Raw genomic sequence first — 21,963 nt, 5'->3', positions numbered from 1 at the left:
AGACAGACCAGCAGCTCCCTCGCCGCGTGTATCAGGCGCCACAGCCGCCCGCCGGGCTTTAGCCCCGCTGGACCCCAGGGACAAGTCCACGCCAGCTCTCCAGGTAGGGAGGCTGGGTGGACATTTGTTAAGCATTTTGTAAAAATGTATGTTTGTGAGTGTGAGTCTGGGAGTGTATGTGTGTGTGTGAGTCTGGGAGTGTTTGTGTGTGTGTGTCTGGAAGTGTGTGTGTCTGGGAGTGTGAGTGTATGTGTGTGTGTCTGTGAGTGTGTGTCTGTTAGAGTGTTTGTTTGTCTGTGAGTGTGTGTGTGTCTGGAAGTGTGTGTGTTTGTGTGTGTGTGTCTTTGTCTGTGAGTGTATGTATCTTTGTTTGGGAGTGTGTGTGTGTGTGTGTGTGTGTGTGTGTGTCTGGGAGTGTGAGCTTTCTTCCATCTCTGACTGGATGTCCTCCCGCTTTCTGAAACTCAATCTCTCAAAAACTGAGCTCCTTGTCTTTCCTCCTCCTAATACTGATCCTCCTCTTTCGCTCTCCCTCCAAGTTTGTGGTACCAACATCAGTCCATCCTTGCAAGCGCGCTGTCTTGGCGTCATACTTGACTCTGGTCTCACCTTTGAGCCTCACATCCAGCATGTTGCCAAATCCTGTAGATTCCATCTTAAAAACATAGCCCGCATCCGCCCCTTTCTTGCACCAGATACTACCAAGGAGCTTGTCCATGCTCTAGTAATTTCCCGCATGGATTATTGTAACCCTCTCCTGATTGGTCTCCCCAATAGCCGTACTGCACCCTTACAGTCCGTAATGAATGCTGCTGCTAGATTGATTTTCCTCTCTAGTCGTTTCTCTCACACCTCACCCCTCTGCCAGTCCTTACATTGGCTTCCTGTATGCTATAGGAGTCAATTCAAGGTACTAACTCACACCTATAAAGCACTGAACAACTCTAGCCCCTCTTATATCTCCTCACAGATCCATAGGTATGTCCCTTCTCGGTCTCTCCGTTCTGCCCGTGACCACCTCCTGTCCGTTGTCCGCACTCGTACAGCCAACTCGCGCTTGCAGGACTTCTCGCGGGCGGCTCCCTTCCTATGGAATAGCCTGCCTACCGCCATCAGACTCTCCCCTAGTCTTGCATCTTTTAAGAAGTGCCTTAAAACCCATCTCTTTAGGAAAGCTTATGGCCTCCAAGACTAACCCTTACCTCACATACCTGTCTCTTGCCCTCTCCTGAAGGGCAGCCCACCTTATTTGATTGTAAATTCCTGTCCTAATGTGTTTTACACCCCACCTCCTATAGAATGTAAGCTCGTTTGAGCAGGGTCCTCTTCAACCTATTGTTCCTGTAAGTTTATTTGTAATTGTCCTATTTATATTTAAATCCCCCTCTCATAATATTGTAAAGCGCTACGGAATCTGTTGGCGCTATATAAATGGCAATAATAAATAAATAATAAATAAATGTGTGTGGCTGTTAGTGTGTTTGTCTGTGAGTGTGTGTGTCTGGAAGTGTGTGTGTGTGTGTGTTTGTCTGTGAGTGTCTGGAAGTGTGAGTATGTGTCTTTGTCTGTGAGTGTATGTATCTTTCTCTGGGAGAGTGTGTTTCTGTGAGTGTGAGCTTATGTGTGTGTGGCTGTTAGTGTGTTTGTCTGTGTGTGTGTGTCTGGAAGTGTGTGTGTCTGGAAGTGTGTGTGTGTGTTTGTCTGTGAGTGTCTGGACGTGTGTGTGTGTCTGTGAGTGTGTGTATGTGTATTTGTCTGTGAGTGTATTTGTGTGTAAGCCTGTCAGAGTGTGTGCGCATGAATGTCATTAGTATGTGTGTGTGCGTGCGCGCGTGCGTGCGTCTATGCATACAAGTGTATCTTGGGGGGGGATCTCGGGTGAGTTCCCACACTTTTTCCCCCAGGACTTAACCCGTAGAGGCGGCTATCCCCACTTGAAAAAGCCCCTGAGGCGAAACGTGCTGTGGTTACTTCATATGCTGTTTTATATTTAAAAAAATAAAGGTATTTTGGCTTTTACTACACTTTATAGAGTGTGCCATTTTACTCTTTTTTTTCTACATTTTATTATTCCTGCTATTTTTCATTATTTTTACTTCATACTGCCTGGCCCCTGATTTTTACCTCCAGTGAGTACTACTCTCAAGACATCCTTCGTGGGGATTATACCACCCACGCCCTATCCATAGAGCAGTTTGCCTGCTCTGGTAAATGTGAGTTTGTTCTTTTTAACTCCTGGTATTTTATACAGTGAACACTATTGTTGCTTCTTTTTTTATATTTTATGGTTCTTATACTACAAAGACACTACCCTCACATATCCTTGCAAGTTGGGATTGTACCACTGTATGCCATTCATACTGGAGCTAGTTACAGCTCCAAAAAACGTGAGTGGGACTATATCTTATTCCTTTTAGTTGTTCCCTGTTAAAACATACTACCCTATTATTCCTTTTCTGTTGTTTCGTACGCATTCCACTGCTGAACTTACCCTGGTACTCCCATTGAGGAATTACACTTTGCGGACAAGCACTTTTGGTAAGTGTATTTTTTACACTACAAACGTGGACTTTCATATATTGGACTTTTTTGCTCCTCTTTGGACTTCAATATATAAACCTGTGTGCTATATTATAGCTTCCTAAGTTTCTCTATTTATTCATTATTCTATACTGTATATTTTTCTAAATTGTGGCGCTATCCCTAGCTTTCACGTTTTTTTGCATTATTGGCATAGCCCTGTATGCCAAAGATGGTTTGAAAAGGGAGAGTTAAGACTATAACACCTCCTTTTAGTTCTAGTAGAATTGCATATAGGGGGATTTTCATCCCATGAACTACCTCAGTGAAAGCACCTGATACGGACCATCGGCCTGCTCGCTACACGTGGTACTCAGGCCGGCTTCTGTGGATCCTCCTCCCCCTTCTTCCCCCTCCCTTTCCCTAACATCTTCTTTCTCTTTTCTATACTTCTATTCCTATCCTTCTCGTTCATTTTGTGCGTCTTAGCAACATAAGATTATCGACAGAATACAAAGAGGAGGGCCGGGAGTGTTTGGACACCTTATCAACCTTTTACATTCCCGATTGGGAGGTGACTATAGATCAAGCACTCTTCCTACCTCCTTAGGCTAATACTTGTAAGGCTGCACACAGTTTTATCTTTACTTACATTAAAAAAACGGGACGGGGGGGCGGGGCCTGACCGCAGAGCCGACCGGTCGACAACTGAAAGAGCTCCTGCAAGAACCCGCATATGAACCCACTTTTCCCGACACAAGCGGAGACCAACCTGGCTGATTAAGCCAGCAAACAAGGGGGAACACTACGAGGAGCATAATGATACCGCTCAGACAGCGAAACGAGCATTTTAAGCCGGAACGGTGGCAGAGGCCTACCAGACTGGAGGGAATAGGAGAGGCGGCCGCTCTCCCCCCTCTACGATTGGGGGCCACGATGCGGAGAGATCCCTGTCCCCCCCCCCTGGACCGGCGGGGGTCATCCTGGTCCACCAACCTAAGGCAAGCACTCACCTCTGGGACGCAACCTTGCACCACGCTGCCCAGATGGCCCCACGAGGCATGGCCAAGATGGCCGACGGCAGTGCTCTTAACCCGCAACAGCAGACAGATGAGGCCTGGGCGGAGGCTTTCAGGGCAAGATGGGACGAAGTCTGCCTGCGCTTCTGGTGCCGAATTGGGGCCAAGCACCCACACCCCACTCAGGAATCAGCCTCAAAGACAAAGAGTCACTGTGCACCCCTTCACAAGCACCCGGATCACTCGGACGAAGCGCTGCAACCTAAAAAGCGGCCGCAGGGCACGAGGACCCGGCGGACAAAGCGCAGATCGGGCATCACCCGCCCGAAGCTACCGCACAAAGGCCAGGCAAAGGCACCCAAGGCACCCGCGGGAAATGCCCGCGAAACATCAGCCACTGGGCATGGTCCCAACAGCCCGCAATCAGCAAGGTACCGTAACCAGAAACGTAGTCCGCAGACGACATACACCCACCGCACAGCCAGCTCAGTTGTAACAAACCCAAAGGGCAGAGACACTCAGCCATCAGATAAGCATCTAGCCAACACCTGCCCCTCGCCACAGTCAGGACCGGGGATGCCACAGCAGACCAGAGCCGACACACACATGGCAGACTACCAGCAGCAGAAGCCACAACAGGCGCTAAGGGGCATGGGCACTCCTACTGAACTCAAATGGCTCCAACCGAGAATCGGAGTTAGGTGAACTCCAGAGACTGAGGTCCCAGAGACTTTACGCATCAACCACTGAAGACACGGTACTGACCCACGATGAGACTTTCCTAAGACACCGTCCTACTACTTGCCTTATAGCCTAGTTTAATTTAGCATGTGTAACCGTTAACTTACATAGATCTTTAGATACCTAATGTTGGCAGCGATGGCTAATAGTACTACCTAACCTTAACAGCGACTGATAACACTATTGAAAAGATGTCTTCCTGTATTTTATCTTGATTCTTGCATCATTATCTCCCAACGTATAACTACGTACACACTGATCTAGCCTTCATGTCATAATACATATAAATTTGCATTCTGTTCTCAAAGATATATAGGCTCCAGGTCATGCCTACGTTATAGCACCCGAGCTACTTACCAACGCTAGCCTAATATACTTAATGTTGATAGAATCTCGATCTATAAATTGCCTAAATAGCATGTTTAAGCTTGTTCATAACTATAAAAATAGTGCATTGTACTACCAAACCCCAATGCTCTCCATGTTCTGTACTCTTTGTTTTGAAATATGCATGTGGACTGCGTTTGGGGCACCACGTGTCTGTATGTAACCCTCATATGCACTGCAAAAAAAAAGAATTAAAAAAAAAAACGGGACGGGTTGTCGGGTACCGTATATTCCCAAGAATTGCTCAGGGGCACATGGTATTGACTCCAATTCTAGACTTATTTTGTTTTATTATACACAGCTATATCTTTACTGCGTTTATACACGTGAATATGGCTGAACTACATGTGTGGTTTACGTTTGTACTGAGTGTATTGTATCTCTCATCCTGTCTCGAAATAAATAAAGAATAAAAAAAACTGCATATAGATTGAATATAATTACACCAAGTCACTTTAAAACAAGACAAGCATGATATGTAGCAAATGGGGAATCTGCTTTCACAAGGAGGTAACAGATCTTGCATCACAATCACCGAGCCTCTATATTTGCAAAGTTCACTGACTGCAAAACAGAAATATGACAAATATGGGCAATAGTTTTACTAATCAGAAATTAAGCAAAATAGATAACAAGAGGAATAAACAATAAAATGCAACGGAGTGGCTGGAACAGTGGCAGAATGAATGCTGAGAGGGCCATGGTGCAACAAAAAAAAGCCAAACCGTTTGGGCTGGACAAAATGTACATTAACAACTGCCATACAACTTCCACAATGCTTTGCCACTGTTGACCTACTCTTTGCCCATCTTTGCAGGGTTGTATTTGTGAGCAGTGCCTGTGTGTGAATATATGGGTGCCTTTGTATGGAGTATGTGTGTTTGTGTAGTATTAATGTTTGAATACAGGGGTCAGTTGGGTTTGGGCGTGGTGTTAGTGTTTAAATGCAGACGTGTGTTGGTGTGTAAATGCAGTGCAGTGTTTGTGTGTGGAGTGTTTGTGTGTAGTGTTGGTGTGTTAATGCAGTGGTTTGTTTGTGTGTAATGTTGGTGTGTTTGTGGGTAGCGTTAGAAATGTTGGTGTGTTTGTGGGTAGTGTTAGCATTTTAATGCAGTTGTGTGTTTGTGTGTAATGTTGGAGTTTGCATTCAGAAGCATATCTACATATAGACAGTGTCACAAACACCTACATATTGCTTCACATAGAAGCATACAGATGCACTCCAACAGATTGACACACAAGCATTTGTGCACACACACATAACACATATGCACAGATCCACATACTGACACACATGCACAGATACGAACACACGGACTCTCTCTCTCAGAGTCCAGATCTTCCTCCTGTGGTGCACACTTGTCTCCCCCCAGGCCCTCATGAGTCTGACTCCAAATTAGCGTGCCTGCAGGCCACAGCCCTGTTTCCCTTTATTTTTGCAGCGGGTAACCCCAGCGGTGCTAGCGCAGGCAAAGGCCCAGGTGTGGTCACACCAGCTGCACCCACCTGTAGTTTTATGCCTGAGTAGGAAAGAAAAAGGGGTATAGGGCACCACTTACTTCTTTACAATCCTTGGCCCTGACACGCTCCAGGTCTCCTAATCTGATTTTTATCAGATGTCCTGTGATTTCAGTCATCCTTCGCTGATCTGTCACGAATGAAAGGAAAACTTTCAAAACACAAGCAGTTAGGTATGTGTGTATATATTCACACACAGCCATTTTCCAGTGTGTATTAAAATTTATGAAGTTTAGTGTCTCGATGTACTTGAGATCATCAGGACAGTACATGATGTCACATCAAAAACCATAGTCTACCCGAGCAACCCATGGCAGCATTAACCAATGGGTTAGCCAACACCCTCATAGCAAAAAGGACAAGAAGCAGATATCTGAGCTTAGTATAAATAGAGCTGCACCTTCCAGTCTTTTTCATTGTCTTACAGCAGTTAGAAAGGAGTTTTAGCAGGCCAAGAGTTGACCTTTTGCTCACCAAGCCCCAATTTTTGTAGACCAGCCATGGTTCTGCCTTTTGATTTCGGAGAAGCAGCAAACAGCACATATGCAAGAGCTGCTCCCTTCGTGTACCTCTGTTACTGAACAGGGGACTGACCTAAACTCTCTTCTTCAAAAGATGACCAGGGTATGTGTGGTGCATAATACTCAGTCAAGTTCAGTCTCTTTTCCCTGAAGATGCAGTAAACATTACATATGTAAGGGGACTAGATGGGTATACCAAATTTAGTGATCGGGTCTGAAATAACCTCTACCAGGTTCTGCTTTTTCTTACAATCAGGTTCAGAGGTTCCCATAATTACAAGTCAGTATTTCACAGGCCAAGATCCAGTAAGAAATAGGTCTTTAATAAATGTATACTTCTTCAGAACAATGAGATTTTTCGTTTTCTTTTTTCCCTTTTTTTTAAGTAACAAGGTATACCTGTACCTGCTTTAATCAGCTGAGCCTGGAACTTTACAGATTGTTCCAGCCCAGTACCTGGATGTTATGAACTCATGTTTGGTATTTATGTACAATGACTCAAGGTTCAGATCTGAAATGAGACTTGTTGGGAATTTCAAATTGTAGACCGAAATAATCAAACTGGAAGCATAGCTAACTGATACATTTTCCAACTCAGCTACTTTGGCCTGAAATTTGAAATTCATTTTGAATTCCAGACAATTCTCACTTTAGTGTATAACCCTGTATATGTTGAATCTTACAAACTGCTAGGTATAATTTGAGAGTGCATTTTCTCTGTTAAAGAAGGCAATTTTCTTCTTTCCTTATAACCAAAATATCTTGGTGGTTTCAAGGTTTTAGGAAGCTACCTCTCTAACAAATCTTTTTAGTTTCATTACTACCAGGAGCTACTACCGTGTGCTTGGAAGTCATACAAGTTACAAAGAAATGGAAAACAGGGAGCAGAGTGTAAACGATATCATCAAAAACTGAACATGCATGGTATTAGAATGTTCTATAAAGAACACAATCCTTTGCTCTAGCACATAGAGAAGACTTTTACAGACCAATTTAACTGCAGAGGACATCACAAGTGAGGAATTTATCATATAAGTCGCAATGTTCTAAAAGTGTGGCAATCACCATGGAAGCCAGCGGCATGCTCCTGACAATTCAAATGGTTTCTATGGTGATTGCGCCATGTTTTAAACTTTGCAACAACACATTTCAATTGTCCACACTTCTATACATCTAAACGTATTTTATTGATCAGTTTAATTATAGGATAATATCTGCACTACAGGATAGCTGTAAAATAACATGTTAATTAAGCATTACACACCTTCTTCTCTCTGAGCATCCTGATTATATCTCAAGGATCGAGAGGCATCCCACTTATTCCTCTGAAGGCTCACTCTGTTGAAAAACAAACATTACATTTCTAGACAGGATATCTATGTTTAACAGATAGCGGTGCCTCCGAAATATACTCACGTGAATGGTGAAGAATCACGGGATGACTGGAGAGTAAAAATAACAATTATTAAATGTAGCATCTCCTAGTAAACGGTTTCTCGTACATTTACACAATTAACTGATTACTCCAACCAAGCTACCTCTCTAATAACATATTAACCAATAAGTACCCCTAACCAGCAAGTGCTTAGTATTAAAAACTCATAAGTTCTAACATGAAGTAGGGGGTATACATAGCCCAGGTTTACCAACTCTTATCTAATGTATAGAATTAATTTCACTGAATAAATAAAACTTCAAAAAAAAAAACAGGAGCATAGATGTGTAATTCTAGATCTGGCACAGGCGACGATGGGCATAATTACATTTATAAATAATTATTTTATCTTTGATCAATCTACTTTACAACCATTGAATCAGATAAAAAGGAAATGTTCATAAAATAATCAGTCTATATAAAAAAGGCATTTGCCAAAAGCATAACTCTTTTAATTGACACAACTGGAGTCTTTAGAGGATGAGTGCATCCATATATTTTATTGTGTGCATTTCATCTATGACAACAATCAATCTACTTAAGGTTCTAATATTAACTGCTGCTGGGGGCATGGGGAAGGTACCTTACAATATCTATGCCGAAGTGGTTAATTCCCTAAAACAGGTAAGGTCAGGACAAGACAAGATCATTACAAATAGTTTAGCCCCAAAGTTGGACATTTTCAGTTTATCTAGTTTGGCCTTAAATTTGCTAATATTTTTGCAAATTTTTCACAATTCCTAGTTTACTGACAAAAAAACAAAACATAACCATGCTCAATGCCCAGCCTTACTGCTCCTTTACAATTCTAAAACAATGGACAAATGGGCAATTTCAACTGATGCATAAGTATTTATGAAAAACACTTTTTTTTCTTAAAAGATTTACCTTCTCCTGTGTTTTTTCCTTTTTGTGCATACTAGGTGAGGACGTGTGCTTTTTTAGTTTAGCAAATTTCTTTGACTTTTCTTTTTTTCCTACTGAAAAGAAAGAAATGACACATTATAGATACAGAGTAATGCAATGAAAGCACATCTGTATAGAAAACGTATAGGTACAGTTAATAAAAAAACAAAAACAAGCAAGAAGAACCCCCCGTTACAGCAGGTTACAAAAACAAAATGTTTAATTGATTTTCCACAGATTGTTGGGACATATTCTACAACTGTTGTGACAGCAGACTTAGTTATTTGAATAAGTTCTATTCTTAATGTGTTGTATAACATAAAAGTCATTCTCTGTCTTCTTCAAGGAATACTAGAGTCGTAGTATAGCCTTTCCATGCAGTCCTTAGAATGTCAAAGCTGCTTACATTGTTTAAAGAATGGAAATTCCACTTTAATTTAAAATTCCTGCAGTAACTACTTTGAAAAGTTAAAATCAAATGCAAAACTTGTCGCATTAGTTGTTTGCATTGTCCCTTATTTTTCTCCTCATTATTTTGTTTATCAAAAGCATTTTCAGTTAAATTTACAAATGTAGAAAAAAATTTCGATGCAATGGAACCAAAGAAAGTTGGCTTTAGCATAAAAGTGGAATACAGTTTTGTTGTTAAACATCACTAAAACTTAATACATTTTTGGGAATCATAAAAAAGCCACGTGGACTTTAAATGGACAGTGTAAGCACCATATCTACTACAGTTTATAATAGTGTTTACATTGTAAGGGGGCTTTGAAGGCTGAACCTTCATTTTTTTTTAATCTTGTTACACACAAAGTCTGATGCAGTGCTGTCATTTCCACAATATCCATCCAAAAGGTCCATTCTTGGAACTATTGTCTGTGAGTCCTTCAAAGCTTCCCAATGCTGGATGAATTTGGAAACTTCCACAATATCATATTTGGGTGCTGGTAGAACCCCAGAAGTTGTCAATCCACTTAAGAGGATTTGAAGAACATCACCAACACCCCAAAAAAAAACAAAGAGGGGAAAATTACCACCACACAGGGCTGGACTGGCCCACCGGGATAACGGGAATTTTCCCGGTGGGCCGTGGCACCTGGGGCCGGCAGGAAGCCCTAATGTTTTATTTAAATAATTTTTCCCTCGGACTGTGACAGGGGGTATTGATGGAGTGAAGGACGGGTGGTATTGATGGAGTGAGGGTATTGATGGAGTAAGGGGAGGTATTGATGGAGTGGGGGTCTTGATGGAGTGAGGGAGGGGGGTATTGATGGAGTGAGAGGGGGTATTGATGGAGTGGGGGTGATGATGGTGTGAAGGAGGGGTGGTATTGATGGTGTGAGGGAGGGGGGTATTGATGAAGTGAGGAGGGGTAATAATGTTGTAAGGGGGGGGGGGGCTGGTAATGGATGAAATACCTTTTTTTTTAGCATGTATATCGCGAGATCCAGTCAGAGCGTTGCTGTGAAAACCCGCGGCAATGCTCTGATTGGCCAGATCTCGCGAGACACATGGTCTGCAGCTCTGCACATTGTGGAGCTGCAGACCTGTGTCTGCGATTGGCGCTTTCCGGCCGGGCAGACTGGAGGGGCCTCGCACCCGGCGGCATACAAAGCAAGCCACCGTGCTCCCTCCTGGTGTCGGGTCCTCGGTCACTGACTGAGGACCCAACACAGTCTACCCTAAGGTGATTTAGGCGGCCGCGAGGTCCCAGGCAGCGCGAGGCCTTAGGCAGCCGCCTATATCGCCTAATTAGAGAGCCGCCTCTGACCACAGTCTAGCACCTGGTATTAAAACAGGTATTATATTAACACAGGATTGCAAGGCATGATTGAACTTTATATATATGTATGTGTGTAATATATACATACATATATATATATATATATATATATATATATATATATATATATACACACACACACACATTACGTGGTACAAGGACCTATGGGGCTTGCATACATTTTTTTTCCAGGGCTGCTTTGAATTCCCAATCCGGCCCTGCTACAACAAGATGTAGTAGCTATTGAGCTTAGATAATCCCTTTTAAAATCAAGCCACAGGGTCAGGGATAATCACCTGGTTTCCTTGACACTTCTTCTTCATCCCCTACTTCATCTTCTGTCACCTCAGAACCCGTTGTGTAGTCATCTTCTTCAGACAACAAACACTGCTGTTTCTGAAAAAAGAAAACACTGTATCAGAATGGTTTGGTGCAACATCTGTTTTCTGCAACATGTACAAATGCTCTATGTTAACAGAATGAAATCTGGTACTTGGAAACAGGAGCAATTAAGCTATTGACAAGTTTAAGTATAAAATACTTAAAATGAATACATTTTACAAATAATAATACTTTTATTAATGTGCATACAGCACATCCATCACAATTTACGGGGAAGCTTTCTATGGAATACATAACATGCAATTTAGACAACGTTTTCCTTTTTTAATCCTAAGAAAGTGTCAAGTGTTGCAGTGGGTGGGTGCACATCCATGCGCTCCTACAATGCATTGCATGCAGGTTTTCTGCGTCAAAAACATCATTAAACGGACACTCTGGAACCATATCCACTTCAGCTAACTGTCCTTTCAGCCTGTCATTTCACTAATCTGTCACACTGATAAGATAGGGCTTAATAGGCCTTTTAATCTGAGAACTAGGAATTACATCTCCTGGGTCTCATGGAGGGTTTTGCAAACATCCAGGTGCAAAAAAAGACGGTACCTATCTGAGATGATTTATGCTGGGTGGACACAGCCAAACGCAATTTCAATCAGCAGAGTGCCAGGGATAGGCTGTGGACTTGCAAGCACTTGCTTCTGGTTAGAAGTTCCTGCATGTCCCTCCAGGAGGGCTACGAGGTGTTATTCCCGGCTCTCTGAGTGGCAGTGCTCCCTCTATGTCAGCAATGACATACTAACTCATTGGTATGAGTTGATTTGTGAACCAGGAACCGCTATTCCCAGCTCTGTTACTGGGACAAGGCTGGTAGGCGGAGCTACAAACTAGTTAACAAAAGGCTGCAGGGGACAGTACCATGTTAACATAACCCCTTTAATAAATTAAAATAGTTATGGTGCCTGGAGTGTCCCTTTAAGCAACATTTAATCTACATATTTGTTAAGAATTTTGTCAACGCAGTGCATATATATATATATATATATATACATATATATATATATATATAAATTCTTAACAAATATGTAGATTAAATATGTAGATTATATATACACACACACATATATATATATATATATATATTTATTTTCCCCATAAAGTATACATGGTAAGTAATAAAATGAAACCAATAAATCTTATTTGATGCAAAGAATGGCCTGCCCATTTTAATGAAGGTGCAGATAATGAACTTTACCACTTACATGCCAAGGGTGCCCTTGCCAAAATGTAAAATGGTTTACAGGGCACCTTTGTAAACAGCTTAGAAGAAATTAATAATTTCTAAATATGCTATCAACCGGCAAGGAATAGTGTATAGCCTACGGTTACTTACCAACTGAAGACTGAAGTTTTTTACTGAAAGAAACTACCCAACAGAAAGAGAAGAAAGAATGAACACTACATGAGAAGAAGCAAGGCGATAGAGTAACAGGTTACATAGAATATAGGTGTAAATGTATGCTAGTTACAGTAATAGAACATCTATTATGCACTATACTCCAACGTGTGAAAAGATTCCATTATCTTCTGATCAATATTATCAAAAGAAAAGGCATGCAAGAAGGTAACAGCAATTAGCACCACTCTTTTTTATAGATACAATGTGTTGTCTTTTGAATATACTGCTCCCTAATAGTCACACTATTATTTGCAGCTCTGCTGGTTGGACCTCCAAAAGCTATTTTCTAATAAGTGGTGGGAGAACCAGCTCACCTGAATACAACAATCATATTTATTCACTTACTGCAATGATCTCTCCACTCTTTTGTCCATGTAATGGATTTGGCTCTAAATGGACATTGCATTCAGGACTTTTATCGTCATTTATGATAACCCCTGATTCTCTGCAAAAACAAACAACATTGACATGAGAAATAAGTACAATATTTACCAATCAAGTCAGTCAAAACAATCTGAACAAAAAGCCACTGTACAGCTTACAAGTTCTACGAGCCTAGAAATGTCCTCTAATATAAATGTATTTCTAAGTAATTCTTACCCATTCAAGTCTTTGGAATAAGGCACAACTATAAGTTCTCTATGCTGCACGAGATCATAAAGCAGTTTGGATGATGGACTTTCAAGCCCATCGTCTCCCTCGGGTAAAGCTATAACATGGTCTTTGACTTTACAACCCTGGTGGACAAAGAAAGAAAAAGTGATGGACACATCCTAAAGATTTCAAAGACGATTATCAGAAAACATGAGAGCTGTTACCCTTGGGAGCTGTGTGGGGTCAAATCGAAGCACTTTTTGGTTACAGCAGGGGTAAATGCCTGTGCCCGTTGATCCAAGGGAACTTGCTGCACCAGGATAAACTGCAGGTTCTGGATGATATTGGCAATGTGACAGCTCATTGCACAGGAATGACTGAAAAGAGCAAAATGAACAAATGTAATAGAAGAAAATATAGTGAGCCACAAGAGTTTCATTAACACGATGATAATTGCCTAGCTTTCCCTTTTATCTTGTTTATTTGTATTGTGGCTGTTGCTTGTAATAAACATTTTTTTAAAATATGTACAAATGAAAGTTTACTGGAACAAGACGCACCCATTCCCGTTATAAAGAGCAGAAAGCAGCAGGACTTACTTGCTTACACCTGTTGCAGGTTAGCCAATTAACAGTCCCCCACAGCCGCCAATATACATCCCGCCAGGACTTCAGTTCTTCAAACTGACTGGACAGATGTTCATGAATGTCCCATGTTTTGTCTCTGTGATTTGGGTACAAAAGATTTTTAATTGTGGAACATGGCACTTTTTAGGATTTAGGAATGATCTCAAAATTTTAACCCGCCCCTGCCCACTAAAAAAAACAAAAAAAAAACAGCAATTCACAGAAAGCAATACAGATGCACATTTAAATTAAAGCAAATGAAATGCACATGGATAGTGCAAATTAAATTTGGATCCATTTTATGTCTGGTAAAAATGAGAAAGAATAACTCTGAAGTTACTGTTTGCTACTGTTTTTCTTTGAAAATAAAATCCATGAAATTCTCATTTTACAAGTTTTAATTTCCAGAATTAATGAAGAAATATTGGCACATAAAAATAGATGCCCAAATTCATTAATTTTACCATAAATGAAAAGCCAAGATTTATTACAAGTGAGGCAGGATCAAAATTAAGCAAAAAAAAACTGTGCTTTAGGTCAAATCTGAAATGTACTTCTATATATAATCTTCATATCCCTACGTGATTAAAAAACACAAAACAAAAAAAAACACACAGCAGTTATGAGAAATCATGTACCCATGACTCTCCCAGAATGCCACGCTGAGCATACAGTAACGCATATTACTTTTTATTAATTTTCTTCTATAAAAATAGATCATTTATTGTATGAGAAATTAAAACCAGTCCCAAATAAGCAAGGAATACAAGATTACCCTATGCTGATGAAAATATAAACAGGACTATTTTTTTTAATATTATTTCATTTGGTCATACATTTACAGCATGAGCTTCAATAGCAGCTCCTTAAATATTTACGCTTATGTGAATATACCTATTTACACTTATTATAATGAATGTACCTGATGTGAAAATACACAATATTTCCATACTGGTCTATGTTGATTTTTCCAGGCAGACAAGCAATTTTTTGCTCAGCTTCCTTTGTCAGTAGTCTCTTACACAAGCAACACCTAGAGAAGACAGGAGTATAAACACTGGTTACTGGTACAGTTAGCAGTTTAAATCACAAAGACTATAAAAAGAATCTAAATATTTCCAAATAGGACAATTTGGCCGTACAAAATTCACTGTGAATTTCTGACAATTCTCACTTTAGTACAGGCATACCCCACTTTTAAGTACACAATGGGACCAAAGCATGTATGTAAAACGAAAATGTACTTAAAATGAAGCAATACCTTTTTTCACTTCCCAATGCATGAACGGCATTGCAATAGTAATTTACAGGCAACTGCAGATTTCCAGTGATTTTATTTCCAGTGATTTATTTAGTGATTTCCAGTGGGCTTTTATTCAGTTACAACAAACAGTAAAAAAAAAAATCTAATTCCAGATTGTACCATTTATCTTGAATGTTTTACTCATCTGACAACCTTAAACTGGGAGGAAAAGTAAAATAAACCTGCCCACTGGGCCATTTTCTGTCAATACAGGGCCAATTTGTATTTGTTAGCAGCTTAGTTGCACACTTTGTTTAGAAACACCTCTTCATCACTTTAACCCCTTAAGGACACATGACGTGTGTGACACGTCATGATTCCATTTTATTCCAGAAGTTTGGTCCTTAAGGGGTTAAGCATTTATGGTTTAACTTTGAATCCTCAGAATTGTGGCTAATGCAGCTAAGCTGCTAAGTCATAGTTATAGAAAATGGCAGGGTAAACTCTTTCACTGGATGGCAGATTGCAGAATATGGACAATGTATGTGCAGAAAATATATATATATGTTCAGCTAGGAGTAGGCATTATAAATTTGAGATGATTAACCTGTGCCATGTCAGAAGGTGTGAAAAGTTCTTGCCCCAAAGACAGTGAACTGAGCTGCTCTGGGTGAGAATAGAACCTTCCATTTCCTGTTCACTCACGGACAGAAGAGGGGCGGGAATGTCTGTACTTGCGAGTGTACTTAAAGTGAGTGTATGTAAAGCGGGGTATGCCTGCAAATAATTCCAATCAGTGGTCCTTTCAATGCCAATAGATTTTCTTTTTAATTTGCAACAAAAACCCTATCAGCCTCGACTAGCTGCAAATTATCTTGTTATAAAGCAGACCTAGGGCTTTTCAGAAGCTATGTCTAGGCTCTAGCGTAGGTCAGCTCTCCCTAACAATGTTCACAATCTGCTGTCACTATCTACCAGTATAGCATTACACTAGTGTACATCTCCAACTATATAGTTTTACAACGATGCAGATATTAACCTGTATAGTATTGTATTGCTTTAGATCCCCATCTGTATTGTACTGCTACTCCACCTTTGTAATATTGCACTGCATTAGACTTCTACTTATATAATATTGCAGAGGTGTTATCTCATTGCTTTTAGATGGTACCTATGGATTATTGCTTAATGGGGATCCATCCATGTATAACTGTCCTTCTGCACATCTAAATAGTGATGCTTAGTATAAATATATACCTATGTGTTATTGCAATTATGTAGTTTGTTACCTGTATAGTGTTGAAGCATTTGCTGGAGAATCTGCGTTCTTGTATTCTGGATCAAACAGTCTCTCGATTTTCTTACAAAATATTTTGCTAAGAAATTTAGAATACGGACTTTAATAGCATGAAAAACAATGGTTTCTAAAAGAATATTATAGTTTATCTGACTGGATGTCAATGAAATGTATACCGTAGCATATTGTTGGAATATCAGAATGAAAACCAGAATCTTTAAATATCTTAAAATATAACTAGAGAGACATTGTTTTGGTAAATAAATGCAATATTAACTTCTAGGTCCAATGAGAAAGCAGATATATAATTACCAAAGTTAAAGGACCACTCTAGGCACCCAGACCACTTCAGCTTAATGAAGTGGTCTGGGTGCCAGGTCCAGCTAGGGTTAACCCATTTTTTTTATAAACATAGCAGTTTCAGAGAAACTGCTATGTTTATAAATTGGTTAAGCCTTCCCCCTAATCCTCTAGTAGCTGTCTCATTGACAGCCGCTAGATGCACTTGCGTGATTCTCACTGTGAAAATCACAGTGAGAGCACGCAAGCGTCCATAGGAAAGCATTGTAAATGCTTTCCTATGCGACCGGCTGAATGCGCGCGCAGCTCTTGCCGCGCGTGCGCATTCAGCCGACGGGGCAGAGAGGAGGCGGAGAGGAGGAGAAGAGCTCCCCACCCAGCGCTGGAAAAAGGTAAGTTTTACCCCTTTTCCCCTTTCCAGAGCCAGGCGGGAGGGGGACCCTGAGGGTGGGGGCACCCTCAGGGCACTCTAGTGCCAGGAAAACGAGTATGTTTTCCTGGCACTAGAGAGGTCCTTTAACCCCTTAAGGACACACGACGTGTGTGACACGTCATGATTCCCTTTTATTCCAGAAGTTTGGTCCTTAAGGGGTTAAACATCTCCCTGGTTATAGCATCCAGTCCATGGGGTAAATGTAGTCAATTAAACATCACCTTTTCACCCAAACCCACACAAAGTGAACAAGTCAAGAAAAAAAAAAATATTTTCTAGTTGGTAAAAGTCAACTGGATATGTATTTTGCTGTACTTTTTTTGTGTTTATTTTAATTTGTAAATTAGAAGGATCCAAAGCAGACTTCATTGTGCTACAGCAACGTTTTGGCCCTAGGAAAAGACTTAAGTTTGGAGAGTCAACTGACCACCCACTGAGAGAAATGCAGTAGAAAGGTGATTGTTTTATTCTCCAGCACAAAGTGGAAGGCAATGCTTCTCATAGAGAAGTATTGTAATTGATGATTCAGCTGTGCATGCGCACTGTGTCCCAATGCTTCTCTGTGAGACTAACCAAGTTTCCATTATACATGAAATATTATTATTATGATATTTATAGAGCACAGTCAAATTCCGCAACGCTTTACAATGGGTGGACGAACAGACATGTAGATGTAACCAGACAAGTTGTACACACAGGAACAGAGGGGTTGAGGGCCCTGCTCAATGAGCTTACATGCTAGAGGGAGTGGGGTAAAATGACACAAAAAGGTAAGGATAGTATTATACTAGTGACAGTTGCAGAAGAGGAATCAGTCAGGAGCTATTAACAGTTTAATTGATACGCTTTTATGAAGAAGTGGGTTTTTAACGATTTTTTGAAGGAGTGGAGACTGGGTGAGCATCTAACGGAGGAGGGAAGCGAGTTCCACAGGAACGGTGCAGCCCTCGAGAAATCTTGAAGGCGAGCATCAGAGGTGGGAGTACGGACAGAAGATCGTAAGTGCCTAGCTGGGACATACTTGTGTATAAGGGAGGACAGATAGGTGGGAGTAGCATGATGTAGAGATTTGAAAGCAAGAACCAGAATTTTAAATTGTAAATACATTTACTTATTTATTACACTGGAAGGTTCCTTCAAGTTTCGATACAGCGTAAACTATTTTATTTCTATTTTCCATTTATGTCTACAGCTTTCGTTAATAATAATAATAAATGAAAATACTTTTTAAAGCCAAAAAGATATAATTTATTTCTAAAACAATTATTTCCTTTTCAATATTTTTAACGCTTATCTTTTCTCTTATTCTTATCTTCATTAAATATGTTCTTAATTTCACGAGCCCTGAGCCATATTAGAAAACATAACATATTACTTTCACAATATTTATACAATTATATTGACTTTAAATACTTCTTTATCTTTACTTACATGTAGCCTGTTGCTGTCGCATCGCTTGGACTAATATTTCATGGACAATCAATACGTACAATCATTCACAATATATTATATTTAAGTGTTCAGAACTGTATTAGGTGATACAATATCTGAACATGTTGAAAATGTAATGGTAATACTAACACTTTTAAAATACATAAATCACATGAAAATTTATTCAGTCAAAACACTTCTAGAACACCAAAACAGATTAATATAATCCCCTTAAATGTCACATATTTATAGGTATTTTGATGTTAATTTTTTTTTATAGAAACATCAAGAATTCCTACATCGGAATTAATTAACAATTTGCCTGCACTTTCGTCACTAGCTCAGATGGTTTTTGGAGCCTGGATTTTTGTTAAACTGTTTAGAGAGAGCTTGAAAAAACAGAAGTCCTTTCCCCACTGAAAAAGCTGGGAGTACTGGCCTCACGTGTCACGACTCTAACAATCACCACTGTCCAGGTGGAACAAAATGGACGTTGAGAATACGTAAAAGTAGATTCTGCATAATCAATGTGGCCAATTAGAAGAAGGCTATTTTGAAGAGCCCTGTTTTTTTTTTGTCAAACCGCTCCAAAATGGCTTGACTAAAACTGGGGACAGCTCCCAGAGAATCCTATTTACCGTAATTCATGTTTGTCAAGCAAACATACTGTATTTTTTTAAATAGGAGACTTATACATATATTTTGACTAGAAAAATAAAAGAGACATTTTTAATAAAATAACCAGTATCATAATTACAGTAAACTTCAAAGAACACTTTAGCATTATGAATACAAACATAGGCATAAAATAAAAATGCTAACCTTTACTCTCCTGATGTGCCTGTCTTGCTGCTCTTGCCCCCCCCCCCCCCCGGCCCCCTCTCTTCCGAATAAACAATCCACTGCTTTCCCCACAGGGAAGCTTTGAAGGGCTAGTGCGCATGTGCAACAAATTGCACCTCTTGTAGACCATTTTTTTCATCATAAAAGACAATATTTACACTGCTGAGCGTGTGGGGACAGTTTCTATGGCCCAGAACCCCTATAGAAGCTTTCAGGTTTTGTGTATTTTGGATTTATTGTGTGTTGGCATAGGGGATGTAATGAGAGTGCGCATAGGGGCTGTGGTATGTATGTGTGTGTATAGAGGACATTGTGTTTAGGGAATGTAGTGTATATAGTGGTCATATGGGGGCTGTGCTGTGTTGTGTATAGATGAGAGGAAATGAGTTTTATATATTATATTATATTATTATAATTATAATATTATTTTATTATTAGAAATTTACTCTATTTTATTTAAGGTTATTCCCTCCCCTTGCTTCCTCTGACCAGGATGCAGGTACTCGATAATCTGGGTCAGTGGTGAGTGACTCTAGCCTGTACCTCTGCCGGGTGCAGACAGAATATACTCTTCTGAGTATACTGTGTAGTATTGGAGTGTTGCAGTGGCAAATGAAGCAGAAGGATGGTTATGCCTGCTAACACTGTGTCACGTTCACATAGAGTTTGAAGGAGCTCAACTGCAGATTTCTGATTAATTAGATGTGAATGTGAGGAGTTGAGAAAATGAAGAGATGACAGTTCACCAGGAAGTTAACTGATACTGTGTCTTTAATAATTTTGATTGAATAAACACAGGTACTGTATCTTTAAATGGTTCAAGTTGCTGAGTGGATTCTTAGATTAATTTATACAATTGAATTGAAGCAATAATATGAAGGAAGCAATGTAGCTTTAACTTGCAGAGATTCGTTTTAGCTTAATTGATAGAAAACATCTCATATGGAGGTAGAAAGGTAAATAATTAGGAATTACTCCTATAACGATAGGAGGATGTGTGAGCAGGCTGAGCCTGAGCTCAGTAGTCAGGGAAAGTTCGTATAATACAGCGAGGTAACTTAGCTTCCAGAGGAGTTGAAGTTGGTTCCAGAGTGCCTTCCGGAGAGGTTCCGTGGAGAGAGGTCGAGAGGAGTCAAGTGCTAGCCGTGGTCGAGGAAGGAGAAGGAGGTTAGTCGTTTACGAGTCCGGTTCGGTACACAGGTAAGGTTGAAGAGAAAAGTTGCAGCCGGTATAATTCCGCGGTACGCTGTTCATTAATCCAGCGTCTGTTGCCTGGCGCGGTCGCATTATGTAGCGCAATGAGACCGCGTCAGAGGGGGGTGTGGCTACAGTCCGTCAACCCGGAAGAGACAGGCAGTGCAAGTAACGCCCATGACACACTGTTCCAAGGTGTAGGAGTATTTTTAATGAAGATGGTCCATGGTTCGTAAATTCACTAAAACATAACATTTATTTAACCCCTTAAGGACACATGACATGTGTGACATGTAATGATTCCCTTTTATTCCAGAAGTTTGGTCCTTAAGGGGTTAAAAATATTTACAAAAAGGGGTAACGTAGCAAGTTTGTCTAAAGAAGTCCAAGAAAAATAAACATATGTCCTAGGCAGCCGCCTAACGCATTTCGTGCCAAGTGGCACTTAATCTTTTTTAGAAGCTCAACCCAACAGTTAGTTAATTGGGGTGTAAGATTAACTAAAGAGGAACTCTGAAGAGGAAACACAAGGCACCCCAAGCATAGCACCGTGTTGGTAACTCACAGCAATGCTCTGAATGGACAGTGCTTGCATTAGGAATACTTTGTTAGTTTGTACTTAGCAGAGATGCAAACTACAGTTTCCTGCCCAACAAGTCTGCACTGGCCCACTGAGGGAGATCTTTAATCTTCTCACTGCGCCTGTGCACTTGTAACAAAAACATCTAACCTAGGCAAAAATAACGGGAGTTTAGTAACATTATATGATCATACATTGCATAAGCATGTCAATGGGGTACATTGACGTCTGGGCAGGCGTATGCAATGTATGATCATATACTGTATATACCTATGGGACCTCATTTATTATATGTCTTTCTTTTCTGTTTTTCTACCTGTTACATATCTGGTTCTTACTTTGCACCACTGTGTATGTTTCATTCCTTTCTCTCAAATAAAATTCGAATGACATAAAAAAAAAGAAGATTAAAAAACACAAGTCAAACTTACAATAAACAATAGTTTACCTTTTAAATTTATCTTTTCTGTCCTTTACCTCATCTGCCTCATTGTGCGTGAAGAGGTCAGCTATCCGAGTTAGGAGATTTGCATTGATGCAGTTCATATTGCATGGGGTTGCCACAATAGCACTCATGTTTTTGTGACAATAATTAATGCATTCTTCAACCTACCAAAGAAAAGAGGTTATAAAATATATATGCAGGAAATGTCTGTCAATAAGACACATATAGCAAGAATGAAGTAATGTTTGGTAATTAGAATAGCTTCTGATATAAAGAAGACACACAGTAGAGATCGAGCTGTGCATGGCCGTCACAAGACGCTGAATGTTTGACCCAGCAAGACACAAAA

The 21,963-nt window shown here is 40.2% G+C and overlaps 1 protein-coding gene across 3 annotated transcripts in view; it reads right to left on the bottom strand.

The window, feature by feature from the left end:
* The window catches only part of SANBR (SANT and BTB domain regulator of CSR), a 49,558-nt gene that overhangs the window by 3,812 nt on the left and 23,783 nt on the right, over positions 1–21,963 (bottom strand). Inside the window, exons 7-19 of one of the 3 annotated variants that reach the window (XM_063441411.1) lie at positions 21,618–21,778; positions 16,381–16,467; positions 14,771–14,881; positions 13,822–13,945; positions 13,447–13,599; positions 13,229–13,365; positions 12,974–13,073; positions 12,563–12,595; positions 11,127–11,226; positions 9,030–9,121; positions 8,123–8,148; positions 7,971–8,044; positions 6,227–6,315 (exon numbers count right to left, since the gene is read on the bottom strand). In XM_063441411.1, coding sequence (XP_063297481.1) covers positions 6,227–6,315; positions 7,971–8,044; positions 8,123–8,148; positions 9,030–9,121; positions 11,127–11,226; positions 12,563–12,595; positions 12,974–13,073; positions 13,229–13,365; positions 13,447–13,599; positions 13,822–13,945; positions 14,771–14,881; positions 16,381–16,467; positions 21,618–21,778 — 1,287 coding nt within the window. The remainder of the gene's footprint in view (positions 1–6,226; positions 6,316–7,970; positions 8,045–8,122; positions 8,149–9,029; positions 9,122–11,126; positions 11,227–12,562; positions 12,596–12,973; positions 13,074–13,228; positions 13,366–13,446; positions 13,600–13,821; positions 13,946–14,770; positions 14,882–16,380; positions 16,468–21,617; positions 21,779–21,963) is intronic. The other 2 variants (XM_063441412.1, XM_063441413.1) reach the window with 2 other exon arrangements.

Source organism: Pelobates fuscus, chromosome 2 (assembly GCF_036172605.1).
Source record: "Pelobates fuscus isolate aPelFus1 chromosome 2, aPelFus1.pri, whole genome shotgun sequence".
Taxonomy (NCBI): domain Eukaryota; kingdom Metazoa; phylum Chordata; class Amphibia; order Anura; family Pelobatidae; genus Pelobates; species Pelobates fuscus.
This window is presented reverse-complemented; position numbering and strand designations above follow the sequence as displayed.